The sequence below is a fragment of the Hyperolius riggenbachi genome, chromosome 3 (genome assembly GCF_040937935.1).
Source record: "Hyperolius riggenbachi isolate aHypRig1 chromosome 3, aHypRig1.pri, whole genome shotgun sequence".
Classification (NCBI taxonomy): domain Eukaryota; kingdom Metazoa; phylum Chordata; class Amphibia; order Anura; family Hyperoliidae; genus Hyperolius; species Hyperolius riggenbachi.
This window is the reverse complement of record NC_090648.1, coordinates 197,550,270-197,574,582: the sequence shown is the minus strand read 5'-3', so window position 1 is coordinate 197,574,582 and position 24,313 is coordinate 197,550,270. Positions and strand designations below refer to the sequence as shown.

At 42.6% G+C, this 24,313-nt stretch overlaps 1 protein-coding gene across 6 annotated transcripts in view; it reads right to left on the bottom strand.

The window, feature by feature from the left end:
- Positions 1 to 7,774: 7,774 nt before the first annotated feature.
- RNF111 (ring finger protein 111) overlaps positions 7,775 to 24,313 on the bottom strand; it is a 66,720-nt gene continuing 50,181 nt past the window's right edge. For 3 of the 6 annotated variants that reach the window (XM_068275526.1, XM_068275529.1, XM_068275532.1), the window contains 4 exons: positions 15,600 to 15,692; positions 14,404 to 14,499; positions 12,339 to 12,454; positions 7,775 to 8,901 (listed from right to left, as the gene is read on the bottom strand). In XM_068275526.1, the coding sequence (XP_068131627.1) occupies positions 8,784 to 8,901; positions 12,339 to 12,454; positions 14,404 to 14,499; positions 15,600 to 15,692 (423 nt within the window). In that variant the 3' untranslated portion in view covers positions 7,775 to 8,783. The remainder of the gene's footprint in view (positions 8,902 to 12,338; positions 12,455 to 14,403; positions 14,500 to 15,599; positions 15,693 to 24,313) is intronic. The other 3 variants (XM_068275527.1, XM_068275530.1, XM_068275528.1) reach the window with 2 other exon arrangements.

The following is a 24,313-nucleotide window of genomic DNA, read 5'->3' as shown; positions in this document are numbered from 1 at the left end:
GGGTGATCAGATTGCCCGCAAGGGGCAGGTTAGGGGCTGATTGATGGGTGGCAGTGACAGGGGGTGATTGATGGGTGATTGACGGGTGAGTGACAGGTGATTGACAGGTGATTGACAGGTGATCAGGGGGGATAGATGCATACAGTACATGGGGGGGGGGGGGGGTCTGGGGAGAATCTGGGGGGTGGGGGGGTGATCAGGAGGGAGCAGGGGGCAGGGGGGGGGGTATAAAAAAAAATAGCGTTGACAGATAGTGACAGGGAGTGATTGATGGGTGATTAGGGGGGTGATTGGGTGCAAACAGGGGTCTGGGGGGTGGGCAGGGGGGGGTCTGATGGGTGCTGTGGGCGATCTGGGGCGGGGGGGGGGGAGAAAATCAGTGTGCTTGGTGCAGACTAGGGTGGCTGCAGCCTGCCCTGGTGGTCCCTCGGACACTGGGACCACCAGGGCAGGAGGCAGCCTGTATAATACACTTTGTAAACATTACAAAGTGTATTATACACTTTGTATGCGGCGATCGTCGGGTTAACATCCCGCCGGCGCTTCCGTATGGCCGGCGGGATGTTGCGGCGAGTGAGCGGCGACAGGCGGAGGCGGAGGATCGCGTCACGGATGACGCGATCGCTCCGCCCATGCCCAAACAAGGACCGCCGCATTTTGTCAATACGGCGGTCCTTGCGGCGTCTGCTTCCCGGCCGCCATTTGTCTATACGGCGGTCGGGAAGTAGTTAAAGGATACCAGAGCCCAAACACAAACGGGGGAGCAGGTGTGTATGGTGAGCTGTCCTGATGCTCACCGCTTCCTCCGTTTCTCCTTTCTGCCACCTCCTGTAGCTGCAATTGCTCCGTGACCCCGTCTTCTGGTCGGCCGGTTCGGAAGCATTGTGGCTTTCTGTCCAGGCTGCACACGAGCTATAGCACGCTACCTCTGCCGGCATGCGTACATCAATACGGAACCCCCAGCCTGTACCGCTCTGCGCTTGCGTGTGACAGATGCACTATAGAAAGTGTTCTGACCAATTGCATGACGGCCTGGTACAACAGCTGCACCAAGGCTACTAGAGAAGACCTGCAGCAAGTTGTTAAAACATCAGAAGCCATTATCGGCACTGAACTACCATCACTGGAACTCTTGTATACGACTCGCTGTACGAGAAGGGCCAAAAACATTATCAAGGACAACGCTCACCCTGGAAATGCCTTGTTTGAGCTCATTCTATCAAGTAAACGTTTTAGATCAATCCGCACACACACAAACAGACTGAAAAACAGCTTTTTCCCATCCGCCATAAACTTGATGAACTCTGAATCCTCTCTGAAATAATTAACACTGTGTACAAATTGTTCAAATATCTGTAATACCTGGCATACTTGTATAATTTCTTCTCTTCCTACTTTTGTTACTATCACTATGTTCCCTATATGCACAGTGGGATTGTCATGAAAAGTAATTATGTTGTGTTACATAATGACAATAAAGTGCTTGAATCTTGAATCAATGCAACTCTGCATTTTGATTTATTTTCAATAGATTCCCTGCTGGAATCAATTGAAAATGGACGTGCAGTGTATGGTAGAATCAATTCATTTTGAATTGATTTTTTTTGAAAAGGAATCAATCATTTTGGAACATTGGGTAAAAATCTGTAAGTGTATGGCCAACATTAGGTCCCTTTTCTACAAGCAGTTGATAGGCATTGAAAAGACCGTCCAACTCTCAACTGCTTGCTGTTGCCTGGTAACTGCTCACTGAGTGTGCAGTTAAGCTGCCTGTGGAAAAGGGGCCTTATGCCGCATACACACTTGAGATAAAAGTCTTTGGAAAAGGCAAGATCACAGACCAATTTTACCCCATTCCATGTAGTATGAGAGCCATACTCTACACAGTCTATTCTATGGAGCTGCACTCCCCATCAGATAAAATCTTTGCAAGATGCTGCACACAAAGATGCCTGTACACATTCAAAAGATCATTATCTGCAAAAGATCTCTTCCTGCAATATGCATTCATAGTCTATGAGATCTGCAGATCATCATACACACCTTGTTTAACAGGCAATCATCTGCAGATCATCTGCAGATCATATCCACCAGGATGGATTTTCAGATCTGCAGATGATTAACAGACTTCATCTGCATATCTGGCAAACAAGGTGTGTATGAGGATCTGCAGATCTCATAGACTATGAATGCATTTTGCAGGAAGATCTCTTCCTGCAATAGATCCATTCCTGCAAAATGCATTCATAGTCTATGAGATCTGCAGATCCTCATACACACCTTGTTTAACAGACTTCATCTGCATATCTGGCAATCATCTGCAGATCTGAAAATCCATCCTGGTGGATCTGATCTGCAGATGATTGCCTGCTAAACAAGGTGTGTATGATGATCTGCAGATCTCATAGACTATGAATGCATTTTGCAGGAATGGATCTATTGCAGGAAGAGATCTTTTGCAGATAATGATCTTTTGAATGTGTACAGCATCTTTGTGTGCAGCATCTTGCAAAGATTTTATCTGATGGGGAGTTCAGCTCCATAGAATAGACTGTGTAGAGTATGGCTCTCATACTACATGGAAGGGGGTAAAATTGGTCTGTGATCTTGCCTTCTCCAAAAGACTTTTATCTCAAGTGTGTATGCAGCATTAGGGCTGGAACCCACTAGAGCAATTTTCTGAGCATTTAGGGAGCGATTCAAACCACCAGCGATTTCCCTAAACTCTCAGCTAATGTTAATGGATGGGCTAAATTCCACTGGAGCAATTGCGATTACCAAATCGCAAAACGCAGGACATGCAGCATTTTTCATGTTTAGCGCTAGGGTTTCTGCAATGTAAAGTATATACACGCTGGCGTAATCGCTCATCAAAACCTGCACAGTACGATTTTGCTAGCGTTTGAAATGACTGCACACTGTAACAAAATTAATTGAAAGGACCAATCAGAATTTAAACCACTAATCACTACACAATCGCTGGCAAAAAGCTGACACTTTTTAAAAACGCTACCGCAATTGCTCATGAAATCACTTACAAACCGCTCATACAAAACGCTAGCAATTAGCAATAGCGATTTGTAGTGGGTTCCAGGCCTAAGTCACCTTTTAATCCTCTTCACTGGTGAAGATTACACACGGCAACAACCCCATACACACACTCAACAGCGGTCTTTTATGCTGGGGATACACGGTACGTTTCTGAACCGTGTATCGAGCAGCCGATACGGCCAGCTGATAATACACAACTAACGCAGCAGATTCATTGCTAAAAGCACAGCATGCGGCACTATCTAATAACGCCTCACGTTACACACTAACGCAACTTGTGCACTGTGAATGTCACACAAACTTAGTATTGCTGTGCGTTACTCTGCGTTATAAAGTTTTCTAACGTGCGACTTTAACGTCGCACTGTGAAAGAGGCCTCAAGGACACTTGAACTAACCCTATACACACACTCAACAGCGGTCTTTTAAGGTGCGTACACAAGCACTACTATAAGGAACGCTGGGTGGGCGTTCCAGCGATAGTAGAGCGTGTGTACAGTCTGTCTGCAGACTGATAAGGCTGTTTCTGAGCAATCCGCTGGGCGGATCGTTCAATACTAAGTTTGTGTGACATACACAGTGCACATGTTGCGTTAGTGTGTAACATGAGGCGGTATTAGAAAGTGCAGCATGCTGTGCGTTTAGCAATGAATCTGCTGCGTTAGTTGTGTTGCACATGCTCAGTAATGTATTTTTTTTCTCATATGTAACGCATGCGCCGTTTTCGTTCCATCACTGTGCGATGAAAACAGTGCACCAAATACAGGGCTAAAGAATGCACTATAACATCCAAATTATAGTGCACAATGCGTTGTGTTAGGGGCACGTTATGCGACCTTAACATCGCATCAAACGCAATGTCCTGATGGGAAAGTAGCCTTAAGATATTTTGGTAGACTTTTTCACATCAATGCTTTAATCCAATCCAGTCTGTAAACTCTGCAGGCAACTCTTTCAGGTAGAGAACTTTTGCCCTGAAACACATTGTTAACCGAGGTACCTTGTAAAAACATGTGCCGTTCCTACTCATGTCCAATCATTTTGATTTACCACAAATGAACTCCAGTGGATTTGTAGAAACATAAGTAAGGAGCATAACAAAAGGTCTGAATACTTTAGTCAATTTTTTTTTTTAAATGCAAGAATTGCTAAAATGTTGCAGGACAGAGTTTAGTGTGTGTGTGTGGGGGGGGGGGGGGGATTTTATGTAGTTTCAACCTATTCAGCAATTGTACCCCCTACCGCAAAAAGTGCAACTAAGTAGTGGGTATGACCATGAGATGTGGGTGGAGCCAATACTAGTAAAAGTACAGGTAGTCCCCAGTTAACAAATGAGATAGGGACTGACCATAGGTCCGTTAACCTGAATCCATTCTCTTTTGTCCCCATATCAACTCAGTTTGTACCTCTTTTATCCCCCTCTATGTCACCTCATGTCATCTCTGTTCTCTGTGTGCCTTTTTTGTACCCCTCTATATCAGCTCTTGTCCCCAGCCCTGTCCTTGAATCCAATTGATAATTTGTTGAGGGACCTAAAGATCAGGGTGATGGCAAGAAGACCCTCTAACCTGAAAGATTTGGAGCTCACTGCTAAAGATGAATGGACAAAAATACCTGTGGAGACCTGCAAAAAGCTGGTCTGCAAATATAGGAAGTGTTTGATTGCTGAAATAGGATTTTGTATTGATTATTGAGAAAGGTATGACTAATGTTTTGACTGGACACTTTTTGCTCAAAATGTAAATAAAAGCTCCTAATTTTTTTTCCGGCAGTAATGCCTCTTGTATATCATCGTATTATCTTTTGGAAGACACCGGTCATTTCCCGTCAAAAAAATTACTTGCCGATTGAATAAAAGTAACTTTTTGTCAACATTTGCCAGTGTGAATAATTATGGGCCGCACTGTAGGTACAGGTGGTGGCACAGTATAGGTTAGCCAGGTACAGGTGCCACTGACAATTCTACTAGCCACGCTCTCCTCTCACCGCCACGTCCTACTGCCATGGTTACTTCAAGCGGCACCTCTGATGTCATGAGGCAGCGCCGGGTAACCATGGTGAAAGGATGCAAGCCCAGTGAGAGGAGGATAGGGCGGGGACAGGATGAGAGAGAGCGGCAAGGAGTATGCTCTGGAATGGGGTTATGTAAGTTACAGTGCCCCTTGCTGCAGACACCACCTGGAGCTTCTTCTCCTGGGGAGGGGACGGAAGGGACCAGCATTTTGTATGTGGCCCTGTATCCCATTTGCCACCATCCCCCTGAGTACACACATCCAATTATTCGCCAATTTTATCACTTCCAAATAGTCAGTTTACCTACACTCTTTTCATAGTATTTAGAATCAGTTGGCCCTCATGCTACATGGAAGTGGTAAAATTAGCCTGTGATTTACCAATTAAAATTGGATGTGTTTGCATACCGCTTGAGAAAGCCTGGAGATATGGGCGATACTGATGGCGGGTAAACATGGCAGCGCAGACACCAACAGCCAGCCTAGACTCTGACTCCTGATGGTAAGCCAGCTTATGAGCAGCTCCAGTCGGTAACATTGAGCAGAGTCTACTACAACGGCAGCAGGGGCATGTTGCAGAAGCTTATGGTGAATAATTGCAGATACCACAAGGATTGAGCAAGACATAGGGACAACCATACAACCTCAAGCTGCATGAAAAATTGAAAGTGGAGAGTTGGAGCCTTTCAGGGCAAATGTGTCTTTCCTTGCCTGTGCTTTACTTTCAGCTACTACCATCCAACTTCATGCTTTTGCATATGAGACTAACTTCACCTGCAATGCTTAAGTTACTTTTGAACGGAGCATGGCTATAGTTAACTTGTGCTCGATCAGCACATCACACTGCCTGCATAACCTTGGATGCAATCATCAGAGGTGAATGGATCCTATGTTTTTCAACAAGATCTGTTCACATTGTTCCATTCAAATGGGTCCATATGTCCCGTTCCTCAAGTTTGCAACTGCAGCGATTGTTTCATAACGATTAATCTGTCACATTGACCACACTCTAATGGAACGAAGGGCCACAGATGCCTTTTAAAAAAAGTGATCTGTTCTATGTATCAGTTTTTCATCTGTGCAAGTGAGAACCGGGCATAATGCAGTTGATCTGCCATTGTGGAAATGATGTTGGATTGTATGGGGATACCATGTGTGCATGGGCTAGTCTGACAGACGTTTGTGTCAACTTGACCACAGCTAGCTGTGTGTTTAAACATCATTACAGTGTTGCTTGCATTGATTTTATGGAGGATTTTAATAATGAATAAAACTGAAGGTGTTAGAAGTAACATGAGCGAAGGCATTTTTATTTAATTGGTAAGTACTGTATGAAGCCTAACACTTTGCAGTAATAGACTACCAAGTTTGAATCCCAGCCATGGGGTTTGTGGATTTCCTGGTCATTCATCCACACATCAGCAACGTCTAATGTTAAAGTGAAACAAACAGGAATTGGTGGTATGAAGCACTAAGCATGCAATGCACAACATGAAGTTTGACAAATGCAGTAATGTGGATATTAAAGGACCACTCCAGCCAAAGGAAGGAAGCAGGAAAATCTGACAGAGCGGAGAGGTTTTGAACTAGTTCATTTCCTTATGGGGGATTCTCAGAGTTTTCGTTGTTTTCAAAAGCATTTCCTGAACGGCAGTTTAACTGCCAAAAAGATACTAGCCAGCCTTCCTACTGACTTGCACGCTATTTTGTCAGTTAGACTTCGCAACTGCCATTCAGGAAATACTTTTGAAAACAAAGAAAACCCTGAGAATCTCCCACAAGGAGATGGACTAGTCCAAAACCTGTCTGTTCTGACAGATTTGAAGTGCTTACTTTTTTTTTTTTGCTGTAGTGGTCGTTTAAAGAGAACCTGAACTGAAAATAAAAAAAAAGTCGAAATAGCCATACACAGGTCATACTTACCTCCCGTGTAGTCTACTCATCAATCTCTCTTGCATCCCATTTGTCCACTGGGATCAATGAAATTCTCTGTCCTCCATTTTGAAAATGGCCATTACCCCCTAACCCCCTGTCAGCACACTGTTAAACTGTAATATTGCCCACTTAAGCCATAGGGAAAAATTGACATTACCTTGCACATTCAGTTGTAACTGACAGCTGCTGATATATAACTGACAGCAACTAGTATATTTCAGTTCTGACAAAATCTTGTCAGAACTGGAAGGGATCAATGTAAGAAGAAAATGTTGAGCTTCTGAGAGAAACTGACGGCGAGGTAAGTATGTAGTATTAATTTGCAGATACGTCATGTGTTTATTTTCAATAATTGTCCTTGCTTCAGGTTCCCTTTAAAGGGAACCTTTACTGTGAAGGGAAAAAAAATTGCCCCCCCCCCCTGGTGTGCTGACCAGGAAGCGGTTAAGGGGTAATGGCCATAAAATGGAGGACAGAGAATTCCACTTATCACAGTGGACAAATAGGATGCAGGAGAGGAGAAAGAGATTGAGAAGTAGACTACACAGGAGGTAAGTATGACCTGTGTATGGTTATTTTGACTTTTTATTTTCAGTTCAGATTCTCTTTAAGCATGCCAATGCTCAGATGTGACTCCACAGGATGACCTATCTCGGCTTCTCACACATAGCGCGGCAAACCCCAGCCCGTGGTTAAAGAGCCCCAAGATGCAATTCACCAATTACAACGTTTTGTGTTCATTCCCAACATGCAGGAAAAATAAACACACTAAACCCATTTGATTTTGCCAAGTTTATTAAATTGGGTATCCTTGTTGTGAGGGGTTTGCAGGGGACCTTGAAAAAGTTCTCCGGATGCATGGACACCTGCCATAACAGTTGCTATTAAGACTATACATTAAATGTTAGATCCGTTGAGGAGAGGTCTTACCCAGATTAGTAAGAACAGGTACCTGACTACTATTGGACATTGTTAGAGCAGTTTTACATAAGCAAAAAGAAAAAAAAAAATCACATCCGTAAAAGTAATAAATATGTGAACAGCAGTCTAAACTCCTTAATGACATTTAAATATATTTGCATTGTGCTGAAGAGTAATTTAGAACACGCTAGAGTAGACGGAACATGGTGTGGCAAGTCTTCTAGGTTAGTCTCGAAGCATCGTGATCTCGGCATCAAAACAAAAACAATGGTCGTTGATTCAGCACTTTCTATACAGCAGTCCATCTTTTCCTAAACAAGGAATGTTTTCATACAATAATTTTCCTTTTTTTCTACTAGAACTTTATACATATGAACTAAAAATCATGATCAATTAAATTAAGAAATTCACGGTTAGTAATGAATAAAATTTGTTTTTTTTTAGCATTGGACTATGTAAAAACGCGCACAAACGCTCACAATTCTACCAACTAGAGCAGCTAGATCTTGCCTGCAAGTTTAAGGGTTCACAAAGCCCATAAATGTGCAAAGAAATGCAATACAAGAATCCATGCAAAAAATACGAACAGGAAAAACAAAGAAAAAAAACAAAAAAAAATTAAAAATAAAATATGGAAATGAGAAAACATGTACCCTTCCCTGCTACCAGAAACCTGTGAGCAGCAAAGGACCGAAGTATGATCTGTGTACAAATGGTAGTCTATAGCATTAGTTGTATACTGAGGCAGAGGCGGCACACCAGATTTAATGCTTTAATGTCTGTGCAGTTTCAATCATGCCATCTTTGGTTGGCTGCAGTACCGAGGGGATAAAAGGGCAGAACGTTGGTTGAAAAAATAAAATTGTCAACTCTCCGTAGGAAGTTGAGCTTCAATGTCCACTCTACAAATGGGGCACTTCTTATTTGTGATGAGCCACTGGTCCACACACACTTGATGGAAGAGATGCATACATGGGAGTCGCCTGTAGGGAGAAAGAGAGGCAGCTCAGTCACCATAGATTAACATTACAGTAAAGAATGTCTCACACCATTTGAGTGGAGTGTGCTGAGGCAGACTAACATTGTATCGTGAATTGTATTTTGCAGTTGTGCTGTACAAGACATTTGAAGCACATACCACATGCCCTACGATTCATCGATATACTAAGCTACAGTATTGTGTTTTGGCTACATAATGCTGGGAATACAGAATACGTTTTTGCGGTCGATTTGCCATTCAATCGTTTCGACTCGTTTTTCCGCTTGATTCTCTTTTCTTTTCAAGTTCCATTCACTTCTATCAGAAATCGAACGGTAAAACAATTGAAAGTGAAATTGGACGTGTTGGAAATTATTTATCGAACCATCTATCTGCCTCAAGCGCATGGTGTATTCCCAGCATAACGCACACAAAGTTTTTTCATATGCAAGGTTTTTTTTCTCTCAATATGTATAAAACTACCACTGTACATTATGTCCTTGAGATATAGATTGATTTGTCTTTTTTTACCAGTGTTTTTATGTAATATATATATTATATATTAAATATGATATTTCAGTTTTGAAGCACCAATATAGATTTATACAAGTTTTGTTTATAGGGACTCATATTGACCTGAGGAAACAGACAGAGACCCATAAAAACACGTTGTCCGTTTTAAACATGCTTGAATAAATCTGATATGATCTAAAACCCGTTTTTGTTTGGGTTGTGTCATCTGGAGAGGTAGGATACCTAATTTTTTTAGTCTATTATTTACATACAATCTGACAATCATATTTTGGGCACCTCCACCCCTCATAAGTTACCACACCTCCTCTGGCGTTATTCTTCCTACTGGTGTGGTGCTACCCAGTAAGGATCCTAGGAGAGCGACCATCTAGTTCTGGCAGGACCTGCGAAACCGAGCGGGGATGGTTTTTCCCTGTAAGCGACATACGGTGTTTTCAGGTTTTGCAACCCACATTTGTGAGTATAGCTACTTTTTTTTTTTTTATTTGGCCTATTCCCATATCCAGCAATACTGCACCATTTGGCTCCTGATCTTATCTTGTCACACAAGCTATAGTGGATCCCCCACAGTGACCGCTCCTATCTCAACATGACTACTTGAGCAGATTTGTCCCTACTAAAACTGTCATTTTATGATTGCATTAAAAATGGCCATTCAGTACATCCATAGAATGAAGCCTGTTACCAATGAATATGCCTAGTCTCAACATTCAAAACTGCTAAGTGGTAGTAAAACATCTACACCCTTTCAAATTAAATTCAGGGAATAAGGTCCCATTCACAGTGGTGCTTTGCAGCCTAAGTCACATTATAGCGCAGCTGGCCGCACTGCTCCAACTATGCAACGTTCACAGTGCGGCCAGTGCATTACCCAGCGTGTGGCATTGCATGCAGTGCATTACCCAAAGACAGGTGCGCCGACAGTGAAGCACATTTTTAATTGACTGTATGCAACGCCACTTTATCGTTCTGTTGCTACTAGGGTTGCAACGGTATGAAAATTCACGGTATGATAACCGTCAAAAAAAATACCACGGTATGACGGTATTACGGTATACGGTATTACTCAATTATTCTCATTACAATTACCCTTATAAAAATGAGAAAATGTCAAAGTTGAACAAACTCTTCTTTATTAAACTCTTAATGGTTAGGGTCCTCCTGTCATGCTTGAAATATTTACTCTTCTACATGTCAAAAAAACAATACCAAAAGTAAATCTCATTCTCCCCGTGTCACATGACTGCCTATGGCAGAGAGGGCAGATAATAAGGCCATTGGAAAGCACAGTAGGTTAATATGTCTGCTTCCATGAATCAGGAAGTAGAAACTGTGCAGATTTATTTTAGGATTTGTATCAGCTGCAACAAAGAAAGAAATTGCTGTTGCATATCTTTGAGCAGAGAGGAGGACGTTTTGAATTCAGGTCCACTTCAAAAATGTTGGTGAAGCATAGTGAAAGTTTTATACATAACTGCAGCTTCCTCCAACCCATCATGCGCACAGATCCCTCCCACGCCGCCATCCTCAGCCTTTTCTATCGCTGGTATTGAGTCCGGTAACTTGAGCCAGTCGCGGCCAGTCTGAGCATGCGCAGTGCGTTCTCTACAGCAGAGAATAATACTACGCAGGCGTAGTACTATTTTCTGCCAGAGATGGAGGGAGTGCACTGCGCATGCGTAAAACTGGCCGCGACTGGCCAAAGTTACGGGACTCAGTAACAGCGATAGAAGAGGCTGAGGATAGCAGCGAGGGAGGGATCTGTGCGCATAATGGGTTGGAGGAAGCCGCAGTTATGTATAAAACTTTCACTATGCTGCGTCTGGTTTCCTTTAAAGGATACCAGAGCTGACAAATAAAATGCAAATGGGTGGAGCGGACATGAATTAGGTAAAGTCCTGTGCTAAGCCACTGCGGGCGATTTCATTAAAAAGTAGGGGGACAGAGTAGAACAGGGGGGAGCGTTGGGCATGAGGACACATACGGACACACAAACACACACACACACACACACACACACACACACACACACACACACACACACACACACCAGGCAGACACTTCACACCCACATGCCATAGTACGTATACACACTGGCTGCATTCATACAAACACAGCACCTCTCACACAGTAGCACTGCTTATCTGGTGTCGCAAGCTTCAGCTCCCCACGTGCAGTGTGTCTCTCGCTCCTTCTCCCAGGCGGGCGGCATACTCATCATTTTCATGGGGGAGGAGCGCTGGACATTCCTTTGAACACTGATCTGTATCAGTGTTTATGTCAGCTCTGCAGTCGGGGGAGGCAGGGGGCTGCATGCATCTAGCAGAAGGGAGAACGGGCTGTAGCCTTTTCTCATTTGCCTATTTATTTTGCAGGAATGACCTGGTGACTCCCCCTCTGCCTTTGTGGTACAGTCCACAATACAAAAAAAAAACAAAACACACAAGCAAATACATTGCCGGGAAAATCATTCGCCGTGTGCGCTCCAGCCGTGGCCGCGTCATTACAGGACGCGCATCACCGCCCAGCTCCTGCACTCATATCGGCAAGCCTCCCGCAATCAAGAACAAGCTTTGGGAGCTTGCCTTTGTTAGGAAGGGAGACACAGAGCAGGGCAATGCCGGAGCAGTGGCGGGGATGCGGAAATACAGCAAAAACCGGTATTTCCTAAAAGTGCTTACCGTGATTACCGTGCATTGTAAAACCGTGATATACCGTAATACCGGTAAATCGCGGCAACCCTAGTTGCTACTGTTACTGAAAATGCAACACCCACTGTGACCCCAGCCAAAATCTATCATGAGGTTTATGTTACAAAACTCCAGTGTTGACTTTATAATATAGCTTTTGCATTTCATTGGTGTACTATTAAATTTAAATTCTAAACCAAATTTATAATGATGTTACCTGACATCTTCACCTTCCTCTAATATAGAAAGGCATATTGTACACTTTTCTTCAGTGTCTTCTTCACCATCTTCTTTGCCATGCAGTTTCCTCTGTGAGAACCAATCAGTGGATACCTTATTAGCAGAGATGAAATTATTGGCTAGGTAAACTTTTATTGTGCAAAACGCATACAACATATACCATAGCAAATATTACCCACAACCCTACCCTACCACAACCCTGAGGACGAAGACAGGACATCCAGGCACAAGTGTAAAACCATTGAATTAGGGGTATAACATATCTAGGACTTCTGGTTTGTTAAAGGCTACTAATGAATTTTTTCAAAAAGTGAAAAAGTACTTGAATAAGCTGAGTTGGTCAACGAGATGCCAACAATTTGGACTTGCATACAAAGGTAACCTGAGATCAAGGGGGATAAGAAGAGATTTACTTACTTGGTGCTTCTTCCTAACCCCCCCAACTCAGCAGTCTAGAAGGTCCCTCAGAGTCCTCCAGGTTCCTTCTGATGTTCCGCTGTAAAGTCTGCAATATGGTACATATATTGTCCAAGCCATGTGCCTCCTTGGTCATGCTCCCAAGAGTGTTCTACGCATATGCAGTGCTAAGGTAAGTTAACAGCAGTTACAAGTGTTTACCAACTGTGCTTGAGCAGAACACTCCTGGCCACAAGAGCGCAATGGAGGGCAGCCACGGCCAGGACCATAGTCAGAGACTTTAATTGGGGTGACAGCAGAATGCAGGGGACCTGTAGAACACACAGGGCCCTCAAATACTATGGTGGCTAGAAGATGCACCAGCTAAGTAAAACCCCTCTTTTCTTCCAGTCTCAGGTACACTTTAATGCTAACTATATCCAGCTGAAATTGGTCCAAAATTGGGTTGAAATTTATGTTGCCCTAGGTAGTTCCAATGAGAGAATATATCAAAGCTTTATAACAGGGAAAATATAGTCTATTGTACAAAATGCGGTCTCTAAATAAAATACAAAACAAAATGTGCTGAATAAAACTAGACCCTGACAAGAACGTGATCTTTAGTCTGATGGAGTTGGTCTCCTGGATGTCTTTTCATGGAATGGGAGCGTCTCCAGGCACAGGGCTTGCGTGTGCGGGCTGCAGAGTGAGCGGAGCGTGTACGGACTCCCATGTCAGCCCCCTGTCCTGTCATCTCCCATAGGATGAGGGAAGCACAGGACGGGTGGCCACTAAACACCTAGGAAGTTATATGGGGGAGAGGTCCCAAGACCACCAAGGAAAGCTGTATGGGGAGGAGGGTCCATGAGACATTGCTGTATACATATGGGGGCCACAAGACTGCCAGTTATCACTCTATAGGGGATAAGGGCCCAAATGAATGCCTGTGAATGCTGTATATAGGGGAAGAGGGGCCCACTAGACTGCCACAGAAAACTGTATGGGGAAATTTCCCATCCTGCTCCACCGGCTGGTAAATATTTCTGGGGAGAACACTGGGGTTTCTGACATATCTTTTTTTTGTCAACAGCATTTGCAAACTCATTCCTAAGGCCCCATTCACACTTGCAAAATGCCGGCGATTTTTGCCGACGTTTTGCAGGAGTGATTTTTCCGCGATTTCACGGAAAAAAATCACTGAACACTGCGGCGATTTTGCTGCAATCGCGTTTAGCGCTTCTATAGCACTGAAACGCGATCGCCGGGAAATCGCCCGAAAATGGTGCAGGCGACGCATTTGCGTTTCGAGTTTTTGGGCGAACCGGGTCCATAGGGTTTCATTACACTAGCGGTTTTAAAAAACGCCAGCGTTTGAGCATTTTGCCGAAATCGCGGCAAAACGCTCTAGTGTGAATGGGGCCTCAAGGGAGAATTTTTATTTTCATTTTGTCTCTTCTCTGGTTTCTGTCTTCTCACTTACTAGCTTGACCTACACTATATTTTTATTTTTTTTAACAATTGTTAAGAATAGATTGTAGTTGATACACTACAGATGTGATAAGGGGGACAGAATGGGTGGGCCTGGCAGAAGCAAAAGAATAGCAGCTGGAGTTGTACTTTATGCAGAGATACAAGGAGCAGCTTACCTTTTTATACTTATGTGGGTATGTGCACCTCTCTATGGTCCCTTGCGAAGCTCCACGATTCACATTGCCAAGCCGTTCCTCTAGATGAATTAGCTCCTGCAGGGGAAGAAATATGAACCAACTTCAGTTGACTTATCCATATCTTTCCTAAAGATGAGAATGTCAGCAGAACTGATATTTTCCCACATAGAGATCATACAAGAGATAAAACTTCAATCTACCAATCCATTCTCAGAAAGTGACTATCAAAAAGTCAAGGTAGTCAGAACTTCAGAGCACAGCTTCCTAAACCTCTCCTCAAGTGCCAACAGGTCAGGTGTTGTGAATATTCATGTTAGCGGCTTAGACACAAACCACTCAGACTGCGAGATGTGCATATCTGGGATTACCCACTAATCAAAGGTCAGTGGGATTTGAGGACAGGCCTGGGGAACACGGCTTTAGAGGAACATCAGTTTCTCAACATGTAACCCAGTCTTTCCATTCAAAACCGCTAGATGCCATAAAAATTCAATATCTCAGCACTTTTCTCCTCCTGAAAACAGAAGCCAAGCCTTTAGGAAAAGTGAACATGATGGTGAGCAGATCCAGTGCCAACACACTCAGGCCATGTGCACATGTCCACTAAAATGTCCATGCAGTGGGAATATGCTTGTTACTGGGATGAACATGCATTTTACTGAAGCAGGTGAAAGGTCCACTGGGAAAAGTTAGTGCATCCAGAAGCATCTTAATTAACCACTGTTAGCATTCAACTATTCCGTAACGGCTAAGGGTGAAGCCTTTCCAATATACTGAAACTTAATCAAAACACAGGATACACAAATCCCAATGCTTGATGCTGTAGTAGATCATGCATACTATGCACAGGTGTTTCATATCTGTGCATTTACTATTATTGCCCAACAATGAAGACCAGCATTTGTACAAAAGCAGATACGCGTTTGAATATTAAACCACTTAGAATAGTTTATAAGAGGTGGGATCCCTCTTCCCGGCTCAAATGAGTTCCAGGGCTTCAAAACAGAATGCAAAACGACGTGTGCCAATTTGACAGCTCTAACACTCTGCATCTGATTGGGGAAAAGGTTTATTGTGTATCCTTTATATATCTTTACTGTCAACATACACACATCAGCCTCTTAAGTACTTTGGCCAAAGACATGACAGCAGAAGCTAACATTCTGTTTACAAACCTCAAAATTGCCCCTGAATGGTACTCTGAATGACCTTCCATCCAATCCAGATGAAATGTAGCGGATGTGAGGGTAGCCCGCCATGTCTGGAACCTATTCAAATAGCAGATGTAAGTTAAAACTTTAACACAACTGCTTGTAATGATCTCACAGACCCATTTGCTGCCAGGAACTATACAATCCCAATGTGTGTTATTGTAAAACAAACTAGCAGCAAAGTGATCAGGTGCAGTCAAAGAAAAGAAAAACAAAAACATGAAAAACACAAAAGTTGTGAAGCACCAAAAACAAGTTTGACTTTTCTTTGTGTATGAGATATTTGCAGTGACAAGACTACGTACTGCCTGGTGGCATCACATTCACTGCAAACTGACCCGCTCCAGATGAAGGAAAACATACAATCCTTGGTTCCAAACAATGCAAATGCATGAGTAGGCAACTTCTGGAACAGTATGAAGAATGCAACAAAAATGGCAAAACAAAACAATGTAGCACCGGGCAGCTCTAAGAGGGCAAAAGTCTACTTTATCATACACGTCTGGTCCAGAAATAGCTAGCCTATTGGATGCCATTTGTGTTACACTTTAAGATAGGATACCTGCTGTTATCCTAGCATCCAATCATTAAAGTAAAGAATGGCGTTGGAATGCTATGTGACGCCTGCAGCACTGGAGTCCAAGCTTCAAATCCCACCTAAAACACTATCTGCATTGGCATTGTTCCTATTATGTGTGTCTGGGTTTACTCTTACTTCCCCAAAACATACTAGATTTATTGGCTTCCTCTAATTAATTGGCCCTAGGCTGTAATTGGGGACATTAGATTGAAGGCCGCCTTTAAGGGACAGCTAATAATGGAGGGAAAGCACTATAATATAGAAGTTTATTAGCAAGCATTGTGGATAGGGTTTCAATTTTTCTTGAGGTTTGTACTGTGCAGCAAAAGCCAAAGATTTCTCCGATGTCAGCATGTCCGACTTCTGCAGCCTCAAAACATGCAGCTGTCAAATCCCCACAGCAGGGATATATATATATATAACCTTATCAAAACCAAAATCAAGATGCCAGTCAATATAAAAGTTGTTTTGTATAACACTCCAAATTCTGAAACTTTTCTGGATTTTCTCAATTTTCCATAAGTAAATGTTTCACATACTATTTCTAAATATTACAGAAATTTGAAATTTTCAATAACTCTAAACTAACTTCCCAAAAGTCACAGTACGCATTTATATGCACATTATCTAGGTTACAATGGTAAAGAACACCATTTACTTTATCCTGAAAGGCTGGTAAGAATACATAGACTAAGAACGAAAAAAACTAAAGCAAACAAAAAAGGGACTTCTCTTACTTGTATACAATCCTGGACATGCAAGGCATTAGGATTAGAATCAGATGCAGAGTGTAAGCACATGATAAATGTAAGAATAACCCTTGGAAGGAAGGATGGACCACCTCTCCATATTGTCAGGAAACAGCATGATTTATTTTATGTATTTTAAAGTGTTCGCTTACATTTGAAGTACCACGTGACCAATAACGCAAGCAGTTTGCATTCCTGGCTCCTCCTCCCTCCACCTGATCTCAGTGAAGAGGCAGAACTTTTCTCTTCATAGAGCTATCAGCTAGGGTCTTCCATCATCCTGCCACTGAAAAAGAGCCAGGCAGACCCATAGGTAAAGCCTTTTCCAGCTAACCACAATGCAGCTGGGGCTTCTCTTAATTCCCTGGTGTGTGTCCACTAGGGATGGTCAAGAAGAAAAAAAATAATTCCAAGCAGAGGTAAATTTGATGAATTACCATACAATTACCACAGCATCAGCTCAGAATTATTTGCAACTCGTGGACCGTCCCTGGTGCCCTCCACAGATTAGGAATGTGGCAATATCAGATTTCAAATTAGGAAGTCCTAATGCTTCATAGAAATGCAGAGGTAAAAGGGTTCTAAATGACAGCTCCTGTATACACTGCACACTACCAAGCTAAATGTTTAGCAAACACCAAATGTGTCAAGCATCAGATCCAAGTTTTCCTCCAGTTTGTGCATAGGAGCATAGGTGGTTCATGAAATATTATACCTAGTAGTAAATCATAAAAAAATAAAAAGGCTGTGGAGTACAGGAGTACCAATAGATTTCTTAGATGTTCCAATCCTTGAGTATTCAAGTTTAATGATGTGTATAGTTTCCTGTGAATCTGAATATTTCTCATGTTGAGGATTTACCCTGGGGAGAAGGTAGAGGTACCTCAGCACATTACTGACACACCTACAGAGTTATGACCTGTAGCTGCCACACATGAAAACTGAGTTATAAACAAGTCCACTGACACATGAAAAACCACTGGGTTGCACAAATTTAAGAGAAAAAAAATTGCATGGAATGGCTTGTCCTTATGATCTAGAGAGGTTCCTTGTGATGTAGAGAGGTTCGGCAGATCTAGTTGTCGACTCCGATACAAATAAGACAGAGGTGATGGCAACTAGGAAGCCCAACTTCTCATATGGATTATTTGAGGCCTCAGCAAGGGGCCCAAATTGATGCTTTTTGGATGAAAACCCCCCTTAGTCCAGGTTGTGTCCCTTGTATGGAAGCAAGCCTGTGAGACTGTGAAACAAGGCCCTTTGTAAGTCAATGAAAGGGGGGGGGGGGGGGGGGGAGGGGGAAGAGCTCCACAGAGTAGGAATGGTGCCCTGGAAAGGCGAAGACATGAAAGTGTCACTGGCAAGTAGCACCACTGCAGGTTAAGATTCTACAGAAAGAGAAGTAAAGTGCCAATACAGGAGGGCGATGGCATGATTTGGCTGAAGGACATGCATGGACACAAGTTTGCCATCAGAGAACATCTAGGAACTATGGTAACATGGATAGCCAAATGTGTTTTATGACAGCCTCATCCCTTGGTTTTGACAGAACATGGGATTGCCAAAATGACAGAGGTACCCCTGTGAGGCAATGGTCATGGAGAGGAGTTAAGGAAAGTAGGTCACACAGGGAAGGGGCAGAGCTGCACAGCACAGGGTTACTACTAATCAAACCTCTCTTGAAGCAACTAGAGGGGATGCCTTAAATAAGTGACAGTGGAACACCCATTATACAAGCAAATGTACCTCTGGCCCATGGAATCTCTGAGCACATGAAGACAAATGTGGGGTGAATGCACCAGTAACTAGAGGAAATGACAGCAGCTATGAGCAGTAAAAGATTCTCGAAATGGAGGAAGAGGCCAGATGGAATAGTTAGTAGTACCCACTATTGGTGGAAATTTTTTCAAGTTGAAATCACTATTCATTGTGAAAGCTGCTGTTTTTAAGTTGTGCCGTTTAGAACATCATCTGAGTGACCTTCTAAAAATTCTCCATTTGCACAAGAAAAAAATAAATAAATAAAAAAGGGTCTTAAACACTGTTTGCAACTAAATTACAGACATTAGAGGTTGAAATCCAATAGCGAGTCACTCCCACTTCCTGAGCCTGGCCAGGGCTTTCAGGGTCCGTGCACGATGTAAGGCTGGTGGACTGGGGACAACCGCCGGCTCCTACTCCTTTCGGCAAGCCGTCTTTTCGTCACAACGCGTTTTGGCGCTTAGCCACACCTTCCGGAACCTGAAGACTGGAAGAAGGCGTGGCTAAGCGCCGATACGCGTTGTGACGAAAAGACGGCTTGCCGAAAGGAGTAGGAGCCGGCGGTTGTCCCCACCAGCCTTACATCGTGCACGGACCCTGAAAGCCGTGGCCAGGCTCAGGAAGTGGGAGTGACTCGCTGGCGGCCCCTACATGTGCAATTCTTGAACATTAATTGTAAGTGCAATTGTTTTAAGCGTGATATATTTTAATAAACTTAATGCACCATAGGAGCGCACCTTTGTTCTCGTCTCCACATATCAGATTCCTGGCACCACCCAGTAAAAGGAGCAGCACTGTAGGCATTGTACCTGGTTAAAGGGCCATACCTAGCGCCGGTTTCATACTTTTCTGTGAAATCCAATAGCCTATTAACCACTTCAGACTTCAGCAGTTTTCACTTTATGCATCCGTGCAATGTTCACCTCCCATTCATTAGCCTATAACTTTATCACTACTTATCACAATGTACTGATCTATATCTTGTTTTTTCGGCAACCAATTAGGCTTTCTTTGAGTGGTACATTTTGCTAAGAGCCACTTTACTGTAAATGCATTTTAACAGGAAGAATAAGAAAAAAAAAAAAAGTGGAAAAAATTCATTATTTCTCAGTTTTAAGCCATTATAGTTTTAAAATAATACATGCCTCCAAAATTAAAACTCACGGATTGTACTTGCCCATTTGTCCCGGTTATTACAGAGTTTAACTTATGTCCATATCACGATGTATGGCAACAATATTTTATTTGGAAACAAAAGGTGCATTTTTTCAGTTTTGCATCCATCACGATTTACAAGTGAATGAAATATTTTTTTTTTTTTTTTTTTTAATCTTTACATTGATATTTAAAAAGTTTAGACCCTTAGGTAAATATTATATTTACATTTTTTTTTTTATATTAAACATTTTATTTGGGTATTTTTGGGAGGGTGGGATGTAAACAGTAATTTTTTTCTGTAAATGTGTTTTTTTTTTTTTTTTACATTTAGTTGTAGTTTTACTTTTTGGCCACAAGATGGCAGCCATGAGTTTGTTTACATGACGTTACTAAGCGTAACATGTACGCTTAGAGGGACGCATAGGGACGCAAGAGCCAGAAAAAGCGAAGCTTCTGAGAGAAGCTGTCGCTTTTTCTGCGGGGGAGAGGAATCAGTGATCGGGCACCACAGCCCGATATATTGATTCCTGGGCTATCGATCCACGGGAGCGCGCGCACATGGCCATAGCTAGTACGTCCAGGAGGCGAAAGTGGTTAAAGCGGATCCGAGATGAAAAACTATAACAAGTAACTTGTCTATATATTTTATCTGAAGTTTAGATAGTTTATTTAGCAAATCTAGCTGCAAACAGCTTCAACAGTTTATAATTATTTAATACTGTGATACAATGAGAGTGGCCATGTTATGTTTGTCACATTACACACAGGCAAGCTGCTCTGCATCTCCACCCCTCAGCCTGTGAAAACTTCACTCCCCTCTCCCTCTGAAATCTCTGGCAAGTAACCTCCTCCTCCTCCTGCCCAGACTGAGATCCCATAAGCCCTTGCTACTAAGGCTGAGAGTGTCAAGGCACTCTGGAGAAGCTGAGGGCAACGCTTGTTTAGTTTATAGGGAGAGTATTAAAAAAAAAATTGGGCTTGAGGAATGCCCTATAATTATATGAAACGAACACAATTATGCAACGAGTTAAAGTTTATCTCGGATCCACTTTAAAATTGTTCCATTATATGGTGATCTACAAAATGCTGCACAAGTGTCCTTTAAATTCTGTTTAACTTAGAGGCCGCCGCATCTTCGATCACACTACGGTTGCCAGGAGCATCCTGCGCATGCACAGGACGGTTCCGGCAATGGTAGAGTGATAGAGGACGTGCGTGCCCAGGGCCACGCAGGCGCAGTAGCCATCGAGTCGCCAAAAAACAAAAACTGGGTTGCTGCAGGTGACCGGAGGATCGCTATGTCATGGCGCGGGCACAGGGCGGCTGCAGGGGCTGGTAGAAGCCCCAGGTAAGTTAAATCTGGATTGTTTTCATTGGCTTTAGATTTCCATAAAAAAAAAAAAATTCTAATATATTCCAGCTAACAGCAAGCAGGGGAAACCGAAGTAGAAAGCGTTTAGTAAGGGAAAAATTTGCTCTTAGGTGCAGTTAAATCTGCAGTTTAAAATACACAGTTCATGTGCCAAACCCAACAGGCAAAATGTCAAATCACATAAGCTGAAAAGGAAAAACCTTTATAGACAAACTCAAAATTACATCCGATTTATGGAGAATCTGATCAGCATTTTGAAAATTAACACTTTATATTTTATATGAAGAACAAGTAGTACAGCAAAGTCCCAATCACCCTCCACTACTGAAGCAGATCATTCCTTTAAACAATCACCTTACACATATACACAGCATGGTCTATATTTATAGCAAAACCAATATAGTGGCTAGCAACTGAGACGCACTGCAATATCTTCTATCACGTTATGCACACACATACATACATACACACACACACACCTAGTCCTATAGTATACATACTTTTAAGAAATTTTAGGGAAATGGAAGCGCAGTATATAATAAAATGCTAAAGAACCAAGCTACAGACAAAGAAGTGCACATCTTCAGTAATGCCACAAACTGGAGTGGAGGTAAAAAGGCAAGACTGACTAAAGTGTGCCGATTGCACAAGCTTTCTATTTGGTCACTAAAGCAATCCATCCCAATAAAAGAAAAATCGGAATGCTAGAAAGGAAAGGAGAGAGTCTTGAAAATTTACCAACAAAAAGTGATTTGCACATTAATCTCCTGGACATATAACTAGAAAAAAAGGGCTTTTTGTCATGCGATTTTCTTTCTGAAGGCAATTTCAGATCATGTACTTTATAAATCATGCTTAGTTTCTGTTGCTTGGACTTACTTCAGCTGCGACATTATAAAGGCTAGAAGCAGGGCTAAGGAGTCAGTACAAAAATCATCCGACTCAGACTCCTCAGTTTATGAAACCTCCGACTCCAGGTACCCAAAATTGTTCAGACTCCTTAAGGGGCCCACACACTCAGCCGATTAATCGATTTGCGGCTGATTTCGATCGATTTGACATGCTGGAAAATCTAGGTCGATCTGATGAGATTGCTTACCAATTTGCATTGAACCTAGTGGAAATCTGATGGCAAAAAAATGCCATCAGATCGATTTGATAGATTTCATACTGAAATCTATTGAAAATCTGTTCCTAGTAAAAAAAATGTTCCTAAACACATCAGATAGTTCAGTAAATCTATCTGATGATCTATCTGCTGCTAATCTAACGAGTGTATGGCCACCTTTACTCTAATTTTTACAAAGGCTATGGGCTTGGTTCAAAAATCATCCAACTCAGACTCCTCAGTTTGCTCAGACTCCACAGCCCTGGTTAGAAGTTTAAGCTACACACAGCCTATGTGGAGGTGCACTTCCTCTGCAGGGTAGGGAAGGTGATCGTCTCACAGAGCAAATTACTTCCTGTTAAAAGAAGTACTTGGGTTTCTGTTTGAGTAGAAAAGTAGACACTAGAAGTATTACACAGGTGAGGATGCCGACATTGCCATGTAGCAAAGTGCTAATACCCAGCTGCGGCAAGACTGTGCAAGACTGCTCAACCGCTTAAAGGGAACCTGAGGTAACAGGAAATATCAAGGCTGCTATATTCATTTCCTTTTTAACAAATTTTCCTTTCTGATCTTTCTGGCATCAGAAATGTCTAAATCACATACCTTTAACAAGCATATGGCTTCAGACAAAGCATCTGATCTACATGATTGTTCCTGAGTCTAAAGGTGCCCATACACTCGTCAGATTGGCAGCAGATAGATAAGAAATGCATCTGATAATCTATCTGATGCGTTTTTAGAACATTTTTTACCAGGATAGAATTCCAATAGATTTCAGTTTGAAATCTATTGAAATTCAATCTGATGGCATTTTTTTGCCATCAGATTTCCATTAAGGCCAATGCAAACTGATAAGCAATCTCATCAGATCGACCTAAATTTTCCACCCGTCCAGTTCGATGGAAATCCATCGAAATCGATCGAAATCAGCCATCGATCGGTCGATTGGCCAACCGATTTGCAATCAATCGATCGATCGGCCAGAAAATCGGCTGAGTGTATGGGCCCCTTTAGGCTAGAAGTGTTAGAGCAGTGTTCCCAACCCTGTCCTCAAGCCCACCAACGGTGCATGTTTTGTGGAAATCCACACAGGTAGGTAATCAGCTCTGCTGAGACACTAATTACCTCACCTGTGCATGTTTGTGGTTTCCTGCAAAACATGTACTGTTGGTGGGCCTTGAGGACCGGGTTGGGGAGATCCTGCGGAGGATCAGCAGGACAGCCGACTACTTGCATTGGTTAAAAGGAAATAAATATGGTGGCCTCCATATTTCTCTCACTTCTGGTGTGCTATAACTTAAAATAAGGCTCTGTATAATAATGCATACAATTCTGAAAGACAGTGCTCCTCTTCAGATGGTAATCAATCCTTTAGCCTGTAAAAAAATCAAATAAGCTCAACATAGTGCATTACTGTTGCGATAGAAAATTGCCATGCATACACCCAAAGCGGCCAGTGATAAATCGTAGCCAGTGATGAGTCCGCAGGACGAAACGTGTAGGATGGAGCCAGGTGCGTTTGACGTCACGGTAGGAGGAACTGATTGCTGATCGGAGAACTTGGAAGGAAGAGAGGTTAGGAGGTAACGAGACCTAATCCAACAACCGCGGCCATCACCAGCTGGGCTTGTGAGCCCGATAGGCTTGAAAACTTCTGTGATACGTGAGTGGGCTGGAGTAGCGCAGGGCTTAGAGCCATTTTTTTTAATAGTTTTATGCTATGAATTATTGTTTTTTACAGGTCTACATTGGAATAAATTGTCAGCCACTTTTTCCGGAATATGAAAAACTGTTCGTGGAGTTATTGAAACTGAGCGTTAGATCCACCTGGATGTGAGGTGGTCATTCTCTGGTGAGCTGCTATTGTACAGGGGAGAAAGTGGATATACACTACGTGTGGAGCACGATTTATCACTGGCCACTTTGGGTGTATGCATGGCAATTTTC